The 22,791-nt window shown below is 44.1% G+C and overlaps 1 protein-coding gene and 1 long non-coding RNA gene across 4 annotated transcripts in view; one reads left to right on the forward strand and one right to left on the reverse strand.

Moving 5' to 3' along the window:
* The window catches only part of LOC309706825 (semaphorin-3D), a 104,004-nt gene that overhangs the window by 31,517 nt on the left and 49,696 nt on the right, over window positions 1-22,791 (forward strand). For all 3 annotated transcript variants that reach the window (XM_082533729.1, XM_082533728.1, XM_082533727.1), the window contains exon 2: window positions 13,220-13,456. In XM_082533729.1, coding sequence (XP_082389855.1) covers window positions 13,267-13,456 — 190 coding nt within the window. In that variant the 5' untranslated portion in view covers window positions 13,220-13,266. The remainder of the gene's footprint in view (window positions 1-13,219; window positions 13,457-22,791) is intronic.
* On the reverse strand, window positions 834-5,297 carry LOC309707225. The gene is made up of 3 exons (XR_014276959.1): window positions 5,274-5,297; window positions 1,071-1,124; window positions 834-947 (listed from the first exon to the last, which is right to left on the reverse strand). It is a non-coding gene; the product is annotated as an uncharacterized lncRNA (long non-coding RNA).

Raw genomic sequence — 22,791 nt, forward strand, 5'->3', positions numbered from 1 at the left:
GTCAGCTTAAATTTAAGGAATTCAGAAGTTGTTTTTACGGATTGATTCTGATCAAAATTCCTTTTATCAGGCTCAACAGCTAGTATTAATATAACCCGATGAAGCAAACGGAGTGGGGAGAATAATATGCAGGAGATTCACAGTCCACAGACTAACTGCATGTGTTTGGACTGTGGGAGGAAGCTGGAGCACCCAGAGAGAAGCCACGGAGGCAGAAATCTAAGAAACTACAAATACATAAAGAATACTAGATTTTTTTTAAAAGCCTATAAAAATGTACAAAAGATGCAGGAGATGTAATGATCACTGCTGAAATTATATTATCAATGCTTGTTTACAAAACATACCCTGACCCTCTTTACATAAAAGGTTTGTTATCTTTGATTTTGGATTTTTAGATGAGGTTTCTAATTAGTTTTTATTGTAAGCAACCAACTATCCAACAATGACGTGCATAGAAAATCAGTTCAGGGCAAAAGACGAAGAATTAAAGTGTATTTTTCAGACAAACAAATACTAAGATGTACTTTTCTCTATATTAACAGAACTGTTAAAAGTATTAAAGGGCCAGGTTTAAACTCTCTTCTGTCTCTTCTAACTGAACTCAGAACTGTGTAGACATGAAGACGTACGCTGGAGATCAGACTCACGGTAGGATGTGACAGATGTTTGGGTTCTTTTTTAATGGGCAGCAGCAGGTTGCCTGGAGGGTTCTTATTCAGTGAAAACACACAGACACACAAAACTCCTTCCTGGCGTTTGTTGAGACCATAACAGAGCTGGGTTTCCTGCTGGTCAGGTCTTTTTTTCCAGCTCCACCCTTCTCCAAAACCCCAGAAGCAGGAACATGAAAGCAGCCATCCATCGAACCAGACAAAGCCCAAACATCAGTGGACATGAGCGATTATACGCACAGGCAGAAGCACGTCTACCCACGCACCTTCACTCTGCACAAATCACACGGAGACATTTCAGACAAAAACATGAAAAAAATCACGACTACACACACACAGACACACACAGACACGGGGCGCCTCGCTCTCTTCACCCTCATTATATTGTTCGCTCACGCTAACAGAAGGCGGCCGTTTCCTTCTGGGCTTCTTCCAGGAACAGCTTCACTCCTGAAAGAATAAAAAGGCTTTAAAGAAAAGACTTGTTCACTCTGCACCTGCTGGATGACCTGAGCGGGGTCAGGCCAGCAGGTCTGATGGTTTCAGTAACAGTGTGGAGACAGACCAAACATGGAGAGGTTCAGGACACCGAGGTCGGCGCTGTGAACTACGTCTAAGCCCACAGCGAGTGATTTTTCTGTACTTGGTGCAGAAGAAGCAAAGTGAAAAAGAAACTTCAGCTTCACTTGGTTCACTACTCGGTCATTTAACGCATCTGTCTGTTTGTTGATGAGCAGAAAGTCTCTTTTTAAAGGTGTAATCACTGACAAAAGCTTCTGGTTCTCAATGGAAGCCTAAATATGGACGGAATAAGAGGGAAAAGGTGATGTTTACTCGTTCGTCTTTATTCCCGTCTCTGTGAACGACCTGACAGCCATCGATGGGATCCAGAGTATCTTCCTGAATCCACCTCTGTCCTGCTGTTTTGCCATCGCCGCTTCATCCTTTCTTGTTACCATGACGGCTAACTAAAGCACAATCAGCTGCTCCCTGGTGTAAAGAGAGTGAGCAGGAGTTGCTGAGAAACGTCACTTGAGCGCAGTAATAGCAGGAAGAAACAGAACAGAGGCCTCCAGTCACGCGTGCCCTCAGATGGGACAGCGCCAAATACAGCCTGAAGCAACTACGGGGTCACGATCTTCAGGTTTCTTACCAAAGGAAAATGTTCTGGGATAAAATCCATGTTTGCATGTGTATGTATGTGATTCCTGCCTCAGCACTGATGAGTTTGGTGGTTGTGGCTCAGGTCTGGGGATTGATTAGTTCACTGGCATGTCCTGTACCTCTCCTCCATCACCTCACTTGACACATTCACGCAGTCCAGTGAACAATCCCGCCGCCTGTGTGCCTCTCTTATCTAGTTTCTACCGACTCAGTCGCCCTCGATACCATCGATGGGAATCCATCCAAAAGTGGCTGAGATATTCAACCAGTGTTCACAGGTCCAGCTAAAAAACACACCCAATCTTTAATATAGAGCAACTAATAACTATTAAGAACTATGTCCATCCATCCATCCATCCATCCATCCATCCATCCATCTTCATCCGCTTTATCCAAGGCCGGGTCGCGGGGGCAGCAGCCTAAGCAGAGAGGCCCAGACCTCCCTCTCCCCAGCCACCTCCTCCAGCTTATCCGGGGGAACACAAAGGCGTTCCCAGGCCAGCCGAGAGATATAATCTCTCCAGCGTGTCCTGGGTCTGCCCCGGGGCCTCCTCCCGGTGGGACATGCCAGGAACACCTCACCCAGGAGGCGCCCAGGGGGCATCCTTGTCAGATGCCCGAACCACCTCAGCTGGCTCCTTTCGATGTGGAGCAGCAGCGGCTCTACTCTGAGCCCCTCCCGGATGGCCGAACTTCTCGCCCTATCTCTAAGGGAGAGGCCAGCCACCCTTCGTACGAAGCTCATTTCTGCCGCTTGTATCCGCGATCTCTTAAGAACTGTGTTTTATTTAAGAGGAAGGATGTAGCCTTGATTTTCTTAAACGTTGAGTTCAGTCTAACAGATTGAATAACAGGCTGCAGGTGTTCAAGTCTCGCCTCTAACAATGCAGTTGAAGAAAGCATAACAATATATGACAAACTTCAAAATTATGGGAGTTGTGTAAGAATCAGGGGGCCCTGTTTCCTTGTCCTCGCTGTCCTTGTGTGGAAGTGACATCAGCTCTTTTCCTCTTCCCAGAAACCCCCAGAGTGAGAGGATATTTCCTACAGGCCTTGAACAGATAGAGGGACACGCAGTGATCATAGAAAGAGAGAAGGGGGGGTAAAAAAGAAGAATTTCCTCTTCCCAGAATTCCTCATAGAGACCAGCTCCGTTCCCACAATGATGTTTGTTTGTCTTGACTCTGAGCTCAGTCATCTTTGTGGAAAAAACAAGCCGTGCACTTGTCTCGGGTGCGGCTCCTGTGGTTTCACCTCAGAAAGGCTCCACTCTGGTTTCACTTTATCTGTGCGAGGTGGTTAATGAACTGTGGAATAAAAGGACTCCACGGTGTCTTTGTGGCGCACCGGACTGTGGCGTGCTGAAAGGAAATTAAAGCGATGGCGATCCCTCAATGTAATTCCAGGCAATCAGACATTATTCAAAATATAAATGTAGCGTGACCCCAAAAGACAAAAGCATGGTGGAAAATACACTCCAGAAACCATGAATGCAACACATAAACACACATTTAGACAGGAAATGCATGCAAAGGAAAGAATCTGGGGTGCCACAGTTCCTCGTTGAAACTAGGCCACATCAGTTACGCACAAGGTCTCCAATGGCTACAGTGCAGTGACACATCAGGTTATGACATCACTGAGGCGTGGCTGTCACCCCAAGCTTGAGCCGTGGGACAGAGGAGTTCACGGGCGACTGAGCGGCTGTCAGGTGCCCACGCTATCGTCGCTCCACCACCGTGCTGACAGGTCTGAGGCGTTAGTGCTGGTTCCAGACTCCGGTCTGGTCTGGACATTGTACCAGAGCTCTTGTGGTTTGATCAGATGCAGCTTTGCAAAGCTAAGGCGTGCTAACATCCTCTTTCAGAGAGGCGTTCCTCTGGCTTCCAGCAAGCCATACTTGTTTCTCTTCTCCTAACTGTACTGTCATGAACATCCGTGGAACATCTGTGGACAGCTCGGGTGGAGTTTTTCACACGACACGCACAGTTATAAGCACTCATTGCTCCAGTTCCACATTAATTAGTTTGTAGTAACTACGTCTGCTTCTCACAGGAAAACAATCCTGAACTAAAAAGCAGACGGTCTCCTTGGAGTCCTTAATGCCGACTGAAAACATGTCTGGACTCCCTGCTATGAATCAAACTGTTCCTAATAAATACCTAAATCAAATATCTGGTTTCCTCTTGGACCTCGCTCTAATCACCAGACTTCTCCCCTCATAACAAAAGTAAGTCCTTCTCCTGCCTTGTTGTTCTGAGCTCAGTGCTGGTTATAAATGACTCGTCTTATTTAAAAGAAAATCTCTAATTTCTCTAATTGGTATTAATGATGGCTAAAGTCACATTTAGCTTTTCCAGCACGATGTAGCAAACCAAAGTTGTGCCTTAGGGATTTTGCAATCTGTTCTCTATGCATCACACAGAGTTCACATGTTCTTGGTTCACATTCAACAAAACATAGCTCTGGAGAAACCCCCCCAGGCTGTGGTGTGTGCAGAGCAGAGTGGCAGCGTGGATGATAAAGATTCAGGGGAACGTCAAGCATCTTCCAGGTGCAGCTAAACAAGTCAGAGCGAGTCTCCTTTTGTTCAGAGCCTTCCAGCGAAAACTTTCACCATCACTCATGTTCTTGACCTCGATTCAAGAATTTTGTTTTCTTTCCTGCTGAGAGTCTGACGTCCGCCAGTCCAGCTCTGAAATCGTGTCTCAGAGCCGTGAAACGGGCCGGAGGACCGACTCCTGTAAACAAAACTCTAAAATCAAATCTCAGAGTGTCTCCCGTGGGCATCTGAAACGGCTCAGTGTGGCCATTCTGAATGCCTCTCACAGCAGACGCACTGAGCCTAAGAGAAATTTGTAAGATGATGAGAATGTGACGAACCTGTGAATGCGCACCTGCAGCACACTCGTATCCAGGGCAGGTCCTGGCTTTCACTGCTGGTTATATTTCTATTACTGCTGCTATAAATTCCATCCAAATAAGCTTTAACGGCTTTGACTCTGAATCAAGAATGCAGCAATAATTTTCTCTTCGCAGAAAAAAACGAGTCTGTCCGATTTATCACGACTTAACAGGCCGTAATGGGGGATCTCTGTGAACCCCGAGTGTTTTAAAGGATGAAAGGATGTGGCTAAATGTGCGATGACTGACGCACGCTCACCCCCCTCTTTTTGTCACATCTGCACTTTTTAATAAATCCTGAACAGCTGCTTCTTCAGCTGGTTTACAGCCACGTGGCGGGAGAACAAACATCAGATATAAAGCAGAAGTTGGGATAAAGACAGCGTGTTCTCCGTGACTTTTTGATGGTGGTTAATCTGCTCAGTGTGGTGCAGACAACTGAAGCAATGAGCCATTTATGTACTGCACAGATATTTTAACATCCACCAAAGGATATCTGTTTTTTTAATCCATGCAGAATGATGCACCCACCTCGCTTTTATTGTGAAGGTTCTGTTTGCTGCTGTTCAGCCCTGGCTCTTCCTGTCTGGTGTTTTCCTATAAGCTGATCTGTTGGCCTGGTTGCTGTTGTGCCCATCTCGATATCGTTCATCTCCCGGAGAGTCTCAGAAACCAGAAGAACGAGCCACAGCGCTGAGAAGCTGGGAATCACGCCACTAACACTTCACCCACGATACGACGTTGTTGTGATTTTTAACATTTTTGCGACATGCAGAGTATTGTAACATGTGTTGGGATTTGTCACCTTTTTCAACTGCAAATTATCTCCTCAAATTTAAACTTTGTCCGTATCTGTTTCATGTGAATGTAGATACGGTCACCACTTCGCTGAGATCTCAAAATGATCCAGAGGAGCATGAATCAAAGTCCTCGGAGCTGTAAAAAGAGGAACAGCAAAGTTAGAGGAACACAGCAGACCTTACAAATGGAGAAGGAAAATACGGCACCATAAATATTAAACATACATTAGAGAATCTTTCACAATAACACGCCTTGTTCAGCATCTGCTTTTGCTTTGTAAATGCTTTTACCTCGGCACAACGTGCCAGTCATGTCTGGCAACGCGAAAGCTTCAATAAAGTAAGTCCAAAGAGTTATGTGCTGTAAAAAACCCAAAAGAATAGAAGAAGAAAAGTTTCCCTTCCTTTTGAAATACCGAGCAATACTCTGAGATTTACTGCCTCCTGATGCTTTTGCTCTTATTATTTCCATCCCTGATAATCGTAGAACACGTTATCGTAAAGTGCCCAGTTACAGTACTTTACTTCCTTTGAATATTGCTTATTACAAATATGCAATGAAAGCACATGGAGATATTTAATATTGTTGCAAATATACTTTTGTGTTTAAAGAGACTTTTGTATTTTTCTCATCTCTTCAAATATAGAAATAATGTAAACAACTTCCCATTTGTAGAAGCCGGCCTATCACAGCTGTAATAACAGGGCTTCTTTACTGTGCCTCTTATTTTTATTGCTAATTACAATTAGACACACAGATCTATAGATTCTATAGGAATAGAATTAAGAGGACGGATGGACGGACAGATGGACGGACGGATGGACGGATGGATGGACGGATGGATGGAGGGTTTCTGTCATGCTTGTGATGAACTCGATCTTGAAGGTGTTGTCGTTTAAAGGGTTTTCACACATTCCACACGTGCTCGTGTATTCGACTCTTGCATAAGCTGCTCATTCGTACTGTCAGCACCCTGCCCGTCTGTGTGACCTCAAACCCGCCGTCAGTAAACCAAGAATGTTGTTATGTTCTGCTCGCTAAGAGAGATAAATAGACATTGGGCGTGTGTTTCAGCTGTACTGTCAGGTACCAGTGGGTGCCTGCTGGATCGGGGGCCCCGGGGCTGTGCACCTGCTCACTGAGGACTGATGTGAACTCCCCAACACCCACCGAAACACACGAGCTCATAAAACGCAGCTGAAGCTCTGTAGTGTATCTGTGACAACGTTTTCATTTTTGATTTAATCAGCAAATTATTTTGACCAAAACCCAGAAGTGAAGACGGCGATAAATGTGTTTAGGTGTCCGACTTCAGGGGCGAGAAATGAAGCAAAGGTTGAAATGTCAACAAGCTGCACTCCTGTTATTCACAGTAACACTAATTAGCAGGCATCAATTTCTCTGAGATGCAACTATTCATTCGATGGGTGCAGCTCACTAACTGAGCTTATTTGCATCAGTTTATCCAAGCGAGTCACACGGACACAGACACCAATCAGAGATCGTCTGGATACCACCAGTCACTGGTTGGTAACCAGTGACATCACGGGCGTTGCCATCTTCTCTCTAGGCTTATGTGACTAAGGGCTAATTGAGCGCTCCACCCTTCTTGTTTAAATATGATCTTATATTTTTTATTTTGGGAGTTTAAAGTTGCAAATGAGGTGATTAGAACGAGGTGACAAAGGCTCCTTCTGTCATATTTTGCTTTATCTTTGTATAGTGGGAAGTTTAGTACACAGGAAACACTTTTCATTCTTTAAGTACATTTTGCTTTCCTGAGCCTGTTTTTGAACCAAAGACTTCTTCTTCTTCTTCTTCTACTGCAGAAGAAGAAGAAGAGTGTGGTCAGGTTGTGGAGCTGCATAAAACATGGGTGAAGGATAAAGATTATTAGATTAGGGATTTGTTGGAAATAAGTCAGCGTTACATGAAAGGGAGACAGACGTGGATTTAAGAAACAAAGATATTGCACTTCTCAGTGTTGAAGTATGAGTGGAGGGATTAGCGGGGAGGTTCAGATGGAAGAAGAGGAGTTATTAAATCATGATGAGGATTAGAGGGTTGGCAGAGAGATGTTGTAAAGCTGTCACCTTCGCTGGTTGACTTACAACAAGAAATATTAAAGTAAGGGAGAAGACTCGGAGGAGGACGGAGGGAGTAAGAGAAAAGCGATCAGGTGCTAACAGCAGAGAGAGGGAGTTTCAATAAAGAGGGTTAAAGGAGGGAAAAGTAGAGCAGTGAAGAGGAGGATGATGCAGAAAAACTCAAACGTGAAGGTATGAATTAAACGAAACCAGAAAGAGTAGAAGAAGAACAGCGGGAGTCCTCCACCTCTCTGCTGATAAATCATCCCAGCAGTTAAAATGAGATTTTTCAGCTTCCCTCAAGTGGCCAGCCACGTTTTCACCTCACCTCCTGTAAACATAATAAAACGACTTAATCCCCCGACCAGGAGCGAGACACGCTTGCTTCTACTCTGCGGGGAGATGAAGGTCACAGAAAGCATGTGAAGCATTCAGAGGCTCTGATTTTATAAGCAGGTCCAAAGTGTGGACGGTGCCATCGCACCAGGAGCGGCCGAGCCTCCCGTCTCCTCCTGCGGCGTTGCCTAATTCACTTGAAAAAAGAACCAAATACTTAACTTCTTTGAAAATCCAGAGTCTTGGAAGGGTTTTCTGTGAGGTGGCAGTGAAATCATCGCAGTGGTGCCTGCAGGATTTCTCTGCCTGGGCTGCAGGAAGGCCTGCAGACGAATGAACCGAATCAACAAGAACACAAAAATGTTTCTTTTCCTTTGAAGCGCGATGTGTTGGGAACCAACGGGAAGCCCGTTTTAGACATTTTTATCCTCTCATCATTCAAACAAACCTCTCCTTCAACTAACATAGGAAGCTGTGCACAAAGAGTGGATATCTGTGAGCAAAAACAGCCTATTTCAGGAGCTCCGGGTTTGAGGATGTGGGTTACAAGGTTACTGATACACAGTCTGACTCTTTGATATCACTCAGCTTTTCTTCTCTGCATCGTCCTGACCTCCATCAGCTCAACACAAGAAAGCATCGCAGGGTGCTTGTGCATTAAAACCTGCAGTGATTCCTGATGAGGCTGCAAACCGGGATGTGACACAGCTTGTTGTGTTTACTCATTGTTTGGCAGCAACCCCCACCATGCAGCAGGAACAGAAAATAAAGATGGATCCAGCTGATAACCATGGGAACGGTTCTCCACAACAATATCGCCCACTTCTACTCTATGGCTGCTTTATGGCTCCGACGCGTGATACTGGGACACAGTTCTTAGACCGTGTGTTTTTGTGTAATCGGTCCAAGAGAACAACCTCCGGGGATGGAAAAGAGCCCACGCTGGTGTGCCAAACGCTGCAGGTCCTCTAATGTTTACTTAAGGTTCCAATAGTGACTCATAGACTCCTGTGTTAATGTCCAATTTTAAAGCAGAGAAACAAACTTCTGTGTTCATAGGTTATGAATTCACTTTGCTAACCAAGCTAATTTATAATAGCTGATAAAGTTAAAATAAGTGTAGCCCAGCCATGCTGGCTATGTCCATATTTTATATATAGTCTTTGACTTGATCCCTGTTTCTTTTAGTGGGTTTTTCCATTCATACAACTGTACTGATTTATTAGTTGCATACTACTCTAAATGCTCTGGGTGGTCAGGTGATGCTAGTACAGCCACAGTGCTAAAGGTTTAACTCAAACTAACAGTTGTCTTTGACCTGCAGTTGAACTGAATCTGACCCCCACCCCTCAGAAAAATGCCATAAACATCTGTTTTATTTTTAGAGCCGCCTTCAAAACTTGGCCCTCTTATCTCGCTGGCTTTGCCACATTGTTTGGCTGTGAAAGAGACTGCGTAGTGTGTTTGTTTGTGCGTGTGTTCAGTCTGCGGGACTGAATCACACCGACAGACAGACAGTAGAAACAAATGCTGAGTTTCCTTCAGGGATTTATTTAGAGTCTCGACAACACCCAGGTCTCCTTGGGTACAAACACACGGACGGACGAGCGTCTTCACGTGAGATCTCTGCACTTGATGCTTCACGTTTCTTTGTCTCCGCTGCAGTACAGTTTCTCGAGGCGCTCAGTCACATGTTTGCATGTCAGACGAGCAGAGAGGAAGAGACGCTTTGTCCTCGTCTGTCTCCACGTTGACAGATCTGAAGAGGCCGCTTCCCCGAGTTTCACTCCATCGCATCTGTGTGTGCTTATATTTTACATGTATAATAACCGATGCAGAAAACCGCTCTCTCTGTCTGTTCCCTGGATTTTTAACCCTGGGGTGACAGCTTTACTGTTGTTTACTTGAAATTTCCCACACAGGCACATTTTTAAGTGAGCTCTCATCAGTAGGATGTTTGCACCGTTTTCTGCCTCACTGTGTGAGGATTCGGCTCTGAGAGGAGATTTCCTTCATCTAAAGAAACTTTTAAATGAGCTGTGTTTGTTCTCCGGTGTTTGACTGTCATTACTGTCAAAGTTTCAAACAATAAAAGGAGCCATTACAGCCAATAATCCGTCATCACCAGGAATTACACAGGAATGCTTTTCATTTGAAAAGGTTTTATTTGCAAGTCTACCATTAGGTGGATTAGAGTTGCAGGATATTAAAGGCTGTCATTAAGTCGAGAGTCATTCTCAGCTGCTTTGATGCGTGTAGTTGCATTAAACCTTCAAAACATCGTCTAATTAAGGCATCAGTTTCCCTCGATTGCATCTGTAAGGGAAGCCTGTTATTTTTCAGTGTGGCAGAACTGAGAAGCCAAGCAGAAATTCCTCAGGTTAGAAAAGCTTGTTAGTGCATCCCAGAGTGCATCCAGTATGGAAAAGCTCCTCCTCTGATGATACCAGTGAGCTCTTGAACGTTTTAGTTCTCACGTGCTCAGAGCGCTGCTGCCAAGTCGTGCTGAGGCCGAATTAAAACACGGCCGAGGGAAAAACCTTCAGCTGTCTTTCTTCTGTCAGCAGGCGTCTGTCCAATCTGTTGAGCTCTTTAAAACCAGCTGATGTTATCCAGCCATCCGCTCTGATAGATTATGACAAATTATGGTTTGATAACATGGGCGGGTCCTGTGCTTTACGGGCTGGAATAGTTTAGGTTAGGCTCTGGATAAAGTGGAAGGAATGAAATTAAGTTAGGACTGCTGTTGTTCTCGTTAATTTGTTACTAGACATGCTTCAATAAGCTCGATGAAATCGGGAGATTCTATTGGACTGGACAGCTGTTAACATCGAGTTTTATTGTTGCAGGTCCAAGCAGACACAAAGGAACTGTACAAAAAAGGAAATGTAACTGAAATGAGACGTGAAAAAAGGCCACAGAGAGAGAAAACGAAGATGACCACAAAGAAACAAAGGAAAAAACCACAGAGGAATGCAAAACAACAATGAAGGGCCTTTAAAGGACCACAGGATGCCTGAAAACATCTCCAGACACACTCAGACTACAGGCGGAGAGAACGACCACAAACAGGCTCACAGTGACTAGAAAGACTCAAAATAACGAAACCAACATATGTAAAACTACGGAAGACACAATTTATATATTATGGATTGATTTCACTCCTCTGTCCCGTCGTCTGTCCATCGCTGCATCTTATATTTTGCGGAGGACAATCAGATTGAGCAGAGTTACTAACAAGCTGCAGGTACCTGCCTTCCCTCTCTCAGCAGGTACGTCTCTGTTCATCCCTCAAACTAAAGTCTTGAAACCGGCCGTCACCATAATTTATGAACGGCACAAAGTGATAAATGGACCCGGTTCCCTCGTGAGCTACGTTCCCACATTAACCGAGCCGCCGCCTCGCTGTACTTCCTGCGTGCTGGAGAGCTATCCAGGTGTTTGTGATTTGCTAAAGATGAATCCAAAGTGCAGAGGAAGTTTGGGAATATGGGAAATAAAAAAAGAAGACTGGGTTGTTTGTTTTGGAAACGCGATTCGATTTTCGATCTGGACAGTTTGGCTGTTTCTGCAAAAATGTATTTAATTTGAATTTAATTATCTGTGAATATCAGATGGAGCCGCTTTGATGTCTTTATTTCAGGTGACTGAGTCCCAAATAACCAAACTGAAGTAGGTAAACAAACTGTTTCTTTGCTTCTTGTTCGACACACGTGACGCGAACGACGACCTCACGCTCCGACTCGTAACAGTCACGACGTCGGCCGAGCTTTTGAGTCTGTCTGCAAACACGCTGGAAGTGTTTACGTTGTCTTTCAGCATCCGTCTTCACTCAGCAGGCCAAGAAGAACCTGACACGTTATTTATGGTCTGCCTTTGGCTCTCTCTCTGTCTGTCTCTGTTTTTGGAGTGTATGAGCGCTGTTCACGTTTAGGAATGTTTTCTAAATGAGATATGCAGCTAGTGCCGTTTGCCAAGGGAACATCCAGTGTTTTCTTAGATTAAGATGCCAGTAAGCCCCTCTGGATGGATTCTGGGCTCCTCCGATATGAATGTAAACATATTCCAGTAATCGTTTATCTTTATCCTTCACTGTTGACTTAATTTAATGAGATCTGATTGCACAGCTTCTTCTCATAAACTGACACAACTCTTCTTTTCATGAACCGCTTTGTGACACTTCAGTGGCTTTAGAGCGAGTTTGCATCATCAGGTGAAATATTCAGAGGTTTTGGATGATTTGCTATAAAATGAGGCATGACTGATTTAGTACAGCCCGCTGTGAGTAATGTGATGTATTTTGATTTTAAATGGGAATGAACTGTTTAAACAGTGTTTTCCTGTTCATTCTGACCACTCAGAGCGCTTTACAAACCACGTTCCCACAGCGCTATCTTCCATCGTCTTTCAAGCCACCCAGAGAAAACCTGAGCAAGCACAGGAAGAACATGCAAACTGCTCAAAGAAAGACTCATTAATGCACAGATAAGTCCTGCTGCAGGATAACTGCATGCATTACTGCCCACCAGGCTGCTGAGTGTTGGTGCTCTCTGTGCAAAACACTGCCAACTCTGTGGGTACGCTTATTAAAGGACATTAATGCAGCGACCACATCGTGTGCTGCAGAGCCCTGAATAGTCAGATGACATCATCACAGAGAAAACTCTGGTGTTTGTTTAGCCCACATCATTAGCTGCAAGTAGCTCAGAAGTCCTCTAAAGAGGTCACACACCAGCTGGTGCAAAGTCTGAGCTGCGCATCGCCCCCCCCCCCGTCCTCCTCAGTCATCCTGCAGAAGCTCCAAACTACCGTGAATCGAATAATTAAACTGAGCTCGACTGGAATAACTCAACAGTGAAGCTGCTTTCATCTGGTGTTTAAATAGACTGGCTTCTAGTGCGGCACATAACGTGCTCTCCTCTGCATACGTTTTAATTACCGAGTACTTCATAATGATTAGCAGCCTCTCCAGTTTGCAGACAAACTCCACAGTCCTGCACGGTGACGGTGGTCCTCGTTCTGCTCCTGATACCACCAGCCTGTAGGTTAAACACCGATGCTGTGCGTGCAGCGTGATCTCACGACAAAGCCGAACACAGCAGGTTACATGTAAATGTTTCTGTGAAGGTGGAGCCAGACTGGATTCGTCTGAGGTGCTCTTGGATTATGAGCATTTTAAGCTTCTTGAGCTTCAAAAGCATATCTAACATGACGTGTCATCTCTGTCCTGTTTCTCATTTGTCCTCCTATCAGCTGCCGTCCTGAGTGTGATGTAACCGGTCAGACGGTCCTTCTTCACGATGATGCTGATTTTTGCTGCAGCCCTGCAGGCAGCAGGTGCAGTCAGGACCCGAGAAGCGGCGTCTGTGCACGCGATTTTCATGATGGTGTTTCTCGTCCCTCTGCTGTGGCAGCCTGCAGCATCGAGCGCCGCCCCCGAAGCCAAAACCTGGAGCCAAACAGGACCGCGGCTGCAGCTCTCCCACTCAGGTAAGAATCACGTCGAAACGTGCTGAGAACAAGTGCTGAGAACAAGTGCTGCACTTTTGAAACCTCCAGTGTTTGAGTGTTTGAGGACTTTTCACTGAACAAGTAGACGTAATTATTTTAAAAGTGTCACAAATAGGTAAAAAGATTGGCTCTTAGGGTCTCGGGCCCCTCAGCAGTTTCCCACTTTGCCCAGTTGGTAATCCATCCTTTGGGTACCAGTAAAAAGAAATAGAGCGACAGACCAGTCAGTGAGGATTAGACCAGTCTGAAAGCTGTGGGTGTTTCGTGGGTAAAACCCGACTTTCCAGCTGTTTAATAAACAGAATGAGTGAAACCAAAGAAAATCAAGTGCTAGCTGTGATGTTTGGATATTAGGACCTCACATCTGCACCACAAACACACCAATGACAGACATTTACATTTTCATGTCCACAGTTTATGTGACTCCTTTGGTCTCTAACTCATACAAACACTTTAGGCCTAATTTGCCAGTTTTGCGGACGATTTAAGCAGCACCATTAATCACGACTGTCACTGGTTGTAGCTTTCCACAGAGCTTTTCAATAAACACATGAAGACTGAGAGTCAGAAGGCTTTTTAGGATCACAGTTGGCCATCGAATAGATTGTTTCAGGCTTTCTTTGGTGGCCAGTAGCAGAGCTAAGAAACAATATCTTCATAATTGAGTTTAACCTCAGAGGAGGAACTTTTCCATCTGTCATCTTCCTTTTTGTCTTTTACTATTTTCACATGAGAAAACTGTGACTGTTTCGTATCGTTGTTGGGTCGCTGCCTATCAGTTAACGTCCCCACTTGTACAGTCGAGACTTGATTAAGGTGCTGGTGAAAGTGGATGTTGGATTATTTCCTGGCTTTTGTGATGTGTGATGGTAGAACGGTCTGTCTGTATCCGGCTAACGCTTTTCAGCAGTAAAGTCATAATCTCTGGGGGCTTATTGCAGTCTGGAGAGAACTTTATAACTCTGTCAGTGAAGTAATGTCTATAATACACAAAGTGATCCGGGGACTTGTGTCGCTGTAAAAATGTCCCCCACGTACAGCAAAGTCACATTTTCCTTTACTTTCCCAGAGTTTTAAAGGACACTGATCTGCGACGCCCTGATTAATGTCGATAACAAATGCTTTTTGTCTTCAGTAAAATATTTTATGAGTGCAGTGAGCAGAATTAAAGTGGGAGACTCTGTTATGAGCTAACGGTGGCCGTAAAACACTCCTGATTGGAGTCAGCACCTGCAGGTCGCTGTCATCACCCACATTCAGACTTCGTACTGCAGCGTTTAGAAGATGCAGATTTTGACTTTTTTTCTTAAAGCTGGAGGTTAATCCTCAGCTTCACTGTTGTAGACATTAAACTGTGATAATCCTCCATCGGACACAGGTCGTTTTATCTCCTCTCCCGTTAGCCTGTCTTTAAACCGGGCCCTGGATTATTGTTGGATTATAGGCTGGTTTAAAGATTTCGTTTCCCAGATAGCGAGCTTTTACTTTTCCTCGGCAGAATTATGAAACACCAAACAAATACTCCATTGGTTTTGAATATTTTGCGGATCTGTGATAATCTTTTTCTTTGTTTTCATCATATGTGACACCAAAATGGAAGCTTCCAGTTTTTGGATGTCAGATGAACCAACAACCTGTTGGGCGTGATTGACAGCTCAGAATAATCCTTCTGTATCATACACTTTGTTTCATTACCTGAAATGAGCAGCTTTAGCTCCTCCCACCTTTTCCTGATTGGCTGCCCCTCACCACAGAACATTTTGCTATGCCATCCCTGCACTGATGATGCTCTCTGACTCACTTTAGCGTCACGTCTGATATTTTCTGTGTTGTTTTCTATTCAGATTGTTTACAGATACTTTGTTTTATTTCATGTTCTTTTATTGTATTTTATGTTATTCCGATTGTTTCTCCGTGGGCCCCTCAGGTAGTGAGGTTACAGCTCGGTGTGTGCTGTAGCAGGTGGGCTGCAGGGATACATTTTCCATTTTAACGCTGAGCGTCGCTGTGACGGTGAACGGAGCTCCAAAAGGTGATGAATGTGCAGTTTGTGGTTTGTTTTGAGTTGTTTGGCTGTCTGACCAACGTGAGCTTTTGTTAGCACGAGTTTGTGATTCCTTTGAGATTACGGTCAGTTTTCACAACCAAGAAAGACCCAAAAAATGTAAACAAAGTACAGATCCTAAAACAAAGTGCGGTTGTTTTTAAGTCTGGGGCCGTCATCAGATGACTCGTGGTGTCTCGGCATGCTTTGCCAGGCCTGGACTGCAGCTTCACTTCCTAAAAAAAAGTCCATGTCCACTTTCCTCACTGTGCTATTTCAAATCCAGTCTGCTATCCGGTCGTTAAGTGATGACGTGACGAATCCTACTTCCGGGCCTAAAGTAGTCTGCGTTTAATATGGCTTTTGTGTTGTTAACATGTTTAATGTTTTGTATTTTCTTCTATTTAATCTCAAAAAGCTCCTAAAACAGTCAGTGATCACTGTTGACCTCCCTCGGCTTTTATTACCGCTAATCATTTATTTAAGCTCAGTTTTTAAACCTTAGGATGTAACTACAGCCCAGCCCATGCAGCAGTATATGAGTGACTAACCTCGTATTGTGGATGGATTACTGAATTTCCCAGAGGAACCCACCCGAGGGATTAATAAAATTTTATCTTATCTTATCTTATCTTATCTTATCTTATCTTATCTTATCTTATCTTATCTTATCTCAGTTGTTCTCCTGGCTGAAGTTTGGTCCTTTTACAGTATCCTGCCATGCGATTACATTTGTTCCTGACCACCGAGAACACTCACGTTAACTTTTATCGAGTGGAAAAAAGAGTTAGCTTGTTTATATTATGCTAACATAGCTGTGTCGCTAGCGGTCACGTAGCACATCATTATATACCAGCTAGCCCAACTTCAGTAACCCTACAAACGTCACTGCTGTTTAGTTTTCTGTCTTCATTTATGTTGGAAGTGATAACAGAGCTGTACGTTTTAATTTGTTTCCAAAACCCGGCAGTCAGGACATGCTATATTGTATTTAGATAGAAGCTAGCGAGCTAACTCCCTGCTAACTTCTAACTCCATTAAATGTCATAAATTCCGTTTTCATGGATGCCTGGATGTTAAACTCAATTGTTACACCTGGTAGAGCAGAACGCTGATTGTTTTATTAAAGATGAAAGACTTTAGACAGTTTTTCAACTCTCAGTAATGCCATAGTGATCGTTTATATATATATATGGACCTGGAGTTCAGGCCCAGACACGGCTAGTGACGTCAGACTTAACGACCGGATACAAAATATTACAAAGCCTTTTTGACTGTGCACATTTTTGTTCTGATGTTCTGAGTGCAGGAAAAACAGCGGTTTATGTGACAAAGATTCATCTTAAAGAGATAATTTGACACGTAAATTGAAAATAAAAATGCGCTCCACTGCAGGAGCACAACACTTAAATCACCAGTGAAGTCATCTATCCAGCTCCAATCACACTAACACACTTTTCTCCCCCTGAATGCTTGCTTCCTCCTTGGCAACCAGCAACACCAGTAAAGCCAACAACTGCTTCCTATCCAGCGGTAATTAGTTCAGGGCGGCTGGTCTCATTGTGCTGCAGTTAGCGAGTGTTTGTCTGCTGAATGAATGAGTGAAGACATGGAAGACTGGAATTAGTGAAGCAGTGACTGTGCTGTTTGTAACAATCGAGTGATTGTGCTGAAGTGAGAGGGGAGGGTTTCGGAATAATCACCGAGGACCTGACGGGACTATCGAAGTCAGAGACATTTGAATACACTCAGTGAATGTCAGCGAGACAAAGGGAGGGAAAAGGAAAGACCTGAAAGTTATTTTGATGGATTAAAGATAAAAACAGAAGCACATAATACCTCAGTGGAAACTGCAGCTCTTACATGGAGACACTTATTCTGTATTATTGTCGGGTCTTACTGTACAGCACTGTTGTTGTGATTTGGTGCTATATGAATACAATTTAACCTATTGAACTGAAGTTATTTTGGCTGAAATTTTCTGGTAATAAATGATAAATAAAGAACTAATTTCCTGTTAAGGCATGTTTATTAATAATTAATAATAGTTAATTAATCAAAATTATTTATGTCATCAATTTATGATTTCTATACAAACAGTGACCTCTGGGCCTAAAACATGAAGCTAGCACTAAAGTGTTGAAGCTGCAGTTCCTCTAGTGTCCACTTGAGGCTCCACCAGTGAGCCAGTCCCCATAGACCAGCGGTCCCCAGCCTTTTTTGCACCACGGACTGGTTTATGTCCGACAAGATTTTCATGGACCTGCCTTTAAGGGGTTGTGGATAAATATAAGAAAATAAAACCAGTACTGGTACCAAAAGAAGATGTATTCATAATACACAGGAAAAGACTCAAGGAAACAGAGTTAACGATAAAAACGATAAAAAAAAATAGCGATAACAACCCTGAAAACCATCAATTTCACACCCCAGCCTCAAATCTGGTACCGAACGTCTCGGGGTTGAAGACTGTAGAGCAGAAATGAACATGTTTATAGTCTGTTTTAAGTATAACTTAGAATTGTTAGGGTGTGGTCTCTGACTGACAGGTGGGTGGAGACACAGGTGGCTGTCAGCTTTCAGCGGGGAGGTGTGGCTTCACCTCAGCTTACTGGAGCTCTTTATATCAGCGGTCTCCAACCTTTTTTGCGCCATGGACCGGTTTATGCCCGACAATATTTTCACGGACCGGCCTTTAACGTGTCGCGGATAAATACAACAAAATAAAACTAGTACCGGTAGCAAAAAAAGAAGATTTATTCATAACACACGTGAAAAGACCCAGGAAAACCGAGTAAACGATAAAAACGATAACAAAATAACGCTGAAAACCGATAAAAACCCTGAAAACCATACATTTCACACCTGAGCCTCAACTCTCGCGGCCCGGTACCAAACGACTCACGGACCGGTACCGGTCCGAGCCCCGGGGGTTGGGGACCGCTGCTTTATACCATTTGCACTTATATCTCTCAGACAATACAGCTTGCTATGTGGTTAATAGAACATCCAAGAAACTTCAGCAAAACCACTGGTGCATCAAATCTATCTGTTATTGGTCCTGTGACTCAGGTGATGGAAAGACGTTTAGCTCACCTATGACTATGTGACACGTATCATGTACAGCAGGGGTGGGGGAGCTCCAGGCCTCATCATGTACAGCAGGGGTGGGGGAGCTCCAGGCCTCATCATGTACAGCAGGGGTGGGGGAGCTCCAGGCCTCGGGGGCCGGTGTCCTGGAGGTTTTAGATGTCCTTGATCCAACACAGCTGATTCAAATAAACCAACTGAGCTGCTTTCTGCATTATGCAGCTAACGCGTCAAATGGAACATTCCAGACATGTTACACACACACACACACACACACACACACACACACACACACACACACACACACTTTCCCCACACATGTGGCATCACCTGCGAGTACAGACGTGGCTTTCTGTGATGCTTCTGTTGCCGTCTAAGAAGCTTCTGTCCCGTCAGCTGACGTCCATTTCAACGTTTTTACCCAAACAGTCCGATCTCGGAGGACGTCTCGCAGTATCACGCTGCTGCTGTGTAATGGGATTACATGTGTCTGTGTGTGGCGTTGGAAACAGTAGCAGCTCAGTGGTTTCACAGCAGTAAAAGGAGGCAGTGAACTCCATTTAATGAAGCACGCCGAGGTCCTCGTGCTGTGTTTGTAGCTGCAGGATGAACAGCAGACACGCTGTTAATATTTTATAAGGTAGATACTCAGACAGGACACACACACACACACACACACACACACACACACACACACACACACACACACACACACACACACACTGAGCTCTAAACTTTATAGTTGCTCTTTTTATTCACTGTTTTTGTTCACGTCAGTCAGTATTTATTGTGTGAACTCTTCAGCTTTCCTTTCTTCATTTCATTTTCCCACACACTTTGATCCTGGAGTAACACAGACAAACTCAAGTACTTGAGGTCAACCTTGGCAGCCAGCATGTGTCTGTCCTTAAGTGTGAAAAGTGAAGCAGAGCCTTAAACCTGTGTTCTTCCTGACAGGAGCTTTCAAAAGAATTTGATCAGTGACCTCAATGAACATTTCCCCGGTGAGTCTATAATCCACGTCTCTAGCTTCAGTGGGTGTCTTCCACTTGCCAGCCATCTTTAAATCAACCTTGGCTGTTATCTACCTCACTTTAATTTAAGTGTTTCCCAGGATACAAAAACTTAATCATAAGTCAAATTTGGACAAATAAACGGGTTAAATATTTCATGACTTTGTACCAAACTAAGATAAAAAACATTTCTTTATTATTATCGACTCTGCTGTTACAGAAATCTCCACAGATTTCATGTGTATACAAGTTGCTCTCGAATGATGTTTGATGCTCAGTGAGTATGACACTTTAACCACCAAAATGTGAAAAGTTATGTTAAATCATTTGAACTTTGAACAAACAGTTGGGTAAATAAACACTTTGATGTTGTCGTGTTGGGCACAACCCAATTATCACAAGTGAAATATAGAGGATCGTTGCTGCCATACTCAGTGTTTCCAAATAAGATAAGATAACCTTTATTAGTCCCACGCGTGGGAAATTTGTTGTCCACTACATGAGCAGCTACATGGTGGTGAGGTTGGGTGCATCTATGAATCACGAGGTTGGTGGTTCGATCTCTGCTCCAGTGTGCGTACCAGAGTGGGCTGAAGTGTTCCTCTGATGTGTTCACAGACAAGTAGTTTATTCCATCACTTATACAGTCCAACACACACACACACACACACTGGTCTTCGCTGCAGGATGAGGGCTGCTCTCTGTGGATTCCTGCTCAGGTCAGACGCTGGGTCAGCTGTGACGCATGCACTTTACCCCCGTGAGTGTGTGTGTCTGCAGGATGTGTGCATGCCTGATTGGCTTAAAAGTAAACCGACAAACGTTGCGGGGCCACGGCGTGTGTGAAAGCTTCTACCTCTAACCTGGATCCTGTTGTTTCCCGTCTGTGCTCTAATCTGGGATCGTCTTTGGGCCTCTGGAAAACACACGCAGCCAAACATTCGTCAGCTGCACCTCTGGTCTCACACACATGAACGCTCATGCACACGCATGCATCGACACATGCAGGCAGGGTTTGCTCTCACGTGTACAGGACGGACTCGGACTCTTCTCAGCCTGTCGACACATCACGCGGCGATCGTAAACGTGGACGTGATCACACGATTACACACAGGCGTGCGTTTACACAACATGTGAGGATTCCTGTCTGTAGAGACTTTATATATTTTTATGGTTTCCATCTAAAAGAGAGATTCTTTGCTGTCATTTGTGTAAAATGAAATAACCTTGCATTAGTTAAAAATGATAAACCAAATCTCAGAATAATGAGGAGTTTATTTTTCCCACAGTTACCAGCTTTATACTCAAGACGGAGCGTAACAGTGATCTGGGTTTAATGCCGGACTTGTTGAGTTATGAAAGTTTGGACCTGCTCAGCTGTGAAGAACACTGTGGTGTAAATATGTCTGACGCCCGGCTCACAGGGTGTTTATACTGCGGACATTTCGCTCATGACTGTGAGACATACATTAAGATTAGTCTATGTTAAGCTGTCTGAATTTTAAAACACAGCTTTGGAGTGTTTTTAAATGCATCGACGTTAACGTTTTACCTTTCACTGGTGATGAGGGAACTTGTGCAGGACTTGGCAACCAAAACTATGTGATGACATTATGTGATCACGCGACAGTTGCTCTGCGATCCACTCGTAATGGCATTAAGTGTAACACTTGCTCACTTGTAGAGGTGATCTTAACAAAACCTATGAAATCATGAACCTCTCTGTTCTCGAAGAGTGCTTTTCAAAAGGCTGTTGGAGGGAGACGGAGAGACAGAGCCTGTGAAAGAGAGGAGGTTTCAGAAGTTCAGACAAACGGTTGGTGTTGTGGAGTGTGAATACATGCCAGAGGTGGATGAAGGTGCCCGGGTGCAGAGCGAGACAGCTGTGCCGAGTGTGAGCACAGCCTGGAGCTAAACAGCAAATCACAAACAAACTTAAAACCCAGAACATAAACTCAAGTCTAACTCCACCACGGCATCTTCTTGTGATGACGACATTGGAGTTGGAGAGAAATGCACAGTTGTGGCCGCTTTTTAGCTGTAGTCATGGAAACAGTCTTTAGGTGGGGTTGGTGCAGTCTGAGAACGTTTCAGCAAGTTGTTAAATGTGCAAAACAAAAAACGAATCATTCAGGACAAAATTCAACATCCTCTCTGTTTTGAGTTCATTTACGAAAAGAACTAAATGTTTAATTCAATATGACTTGAAACTATTGAGCTCATGAAGCCATCACCAAACAGAACGCAGCCAGAGGAGTCGCCCCCTGCTGGTTATCAGTAGCAATGCAGGTTTAAAGTAATTCTGCACCGGCTTCACTCTTCAGCTAAAAGCTGCAAACTTATTTCCACTCACTGAGATAAAAACACAATGCAACAGTCACAGCAGTTGTTACAATCAGAATAACTGTCAGTGTGTGCAGTGATCTCATTCCTTCTGAAATGCTCGCCTTCAGGACGGTGCCAGATTGTGACCGCTCGTCATCAGTTCCTATCTTCACTTTGGAGTCTCAGGACTCAGTCAGTCTGAGTCGGGCTGGGACTGTTTGCAGACAGGTTGCCTTCCACCAGGTGATCAGAGGCTGAGGATGTTTAACCATCAGACTCTTGGTAACCAGCTGTTCGCTGCAGCTACTTGGAATCCAACAGTAAACAAATTCAACCACCAGCTTCTGTTAATCTAACAGAGAACAGCAGGAGTAACTGATCAGTTCTTCTTCACACAGCAAGTGAAAGTGTGTTAGACTGTAAGGAGACTCAAAGCTCGTGCATTTAAAAAATGAGGTTGTTACCAGTGAAACTGACATGTTACATCTCGAGGCAGCAAACCGAGTCTGTCAAACACGGAGCTGTGAGACCTGAAGGCTCAAACGGTCAGAGCCTTGATGTAAATGTGAAACTACATGTTAGCTGTCGGAGCAGTGTAGGGTTGTGCAGAGAATAAATAAACAGCTTTCAAACACTTTGTGAAATTTTGTGTTCTGTGTCAGAACTCTTCACCCATTCGGTGCTCAAGGCGAAGGAAAAACCAACGCCAAACGCTCACATTCAGACAGCAAAGTGAGAGAAACTCCAGTCCTCTGGAGTTACATTTCCAAAGTCATATGTATATAAATATGTATATGTATAAGTGTGTTTGGGTTTATTGTTTCAGGGATGGACGCATGTGT

This window comes from Aulonocara stuartgranti, assembly GCF_965226115.1.
Source record: "Aulonocara stuartgranti genome assembly, chromosome: 5".
Lineage (NCBI taxonomy): Eukaryota > Metazoa > Chordata > Actinopteri > Cichliformes > Cichlidae > Aulonocara > Aulonocara stuartgranti.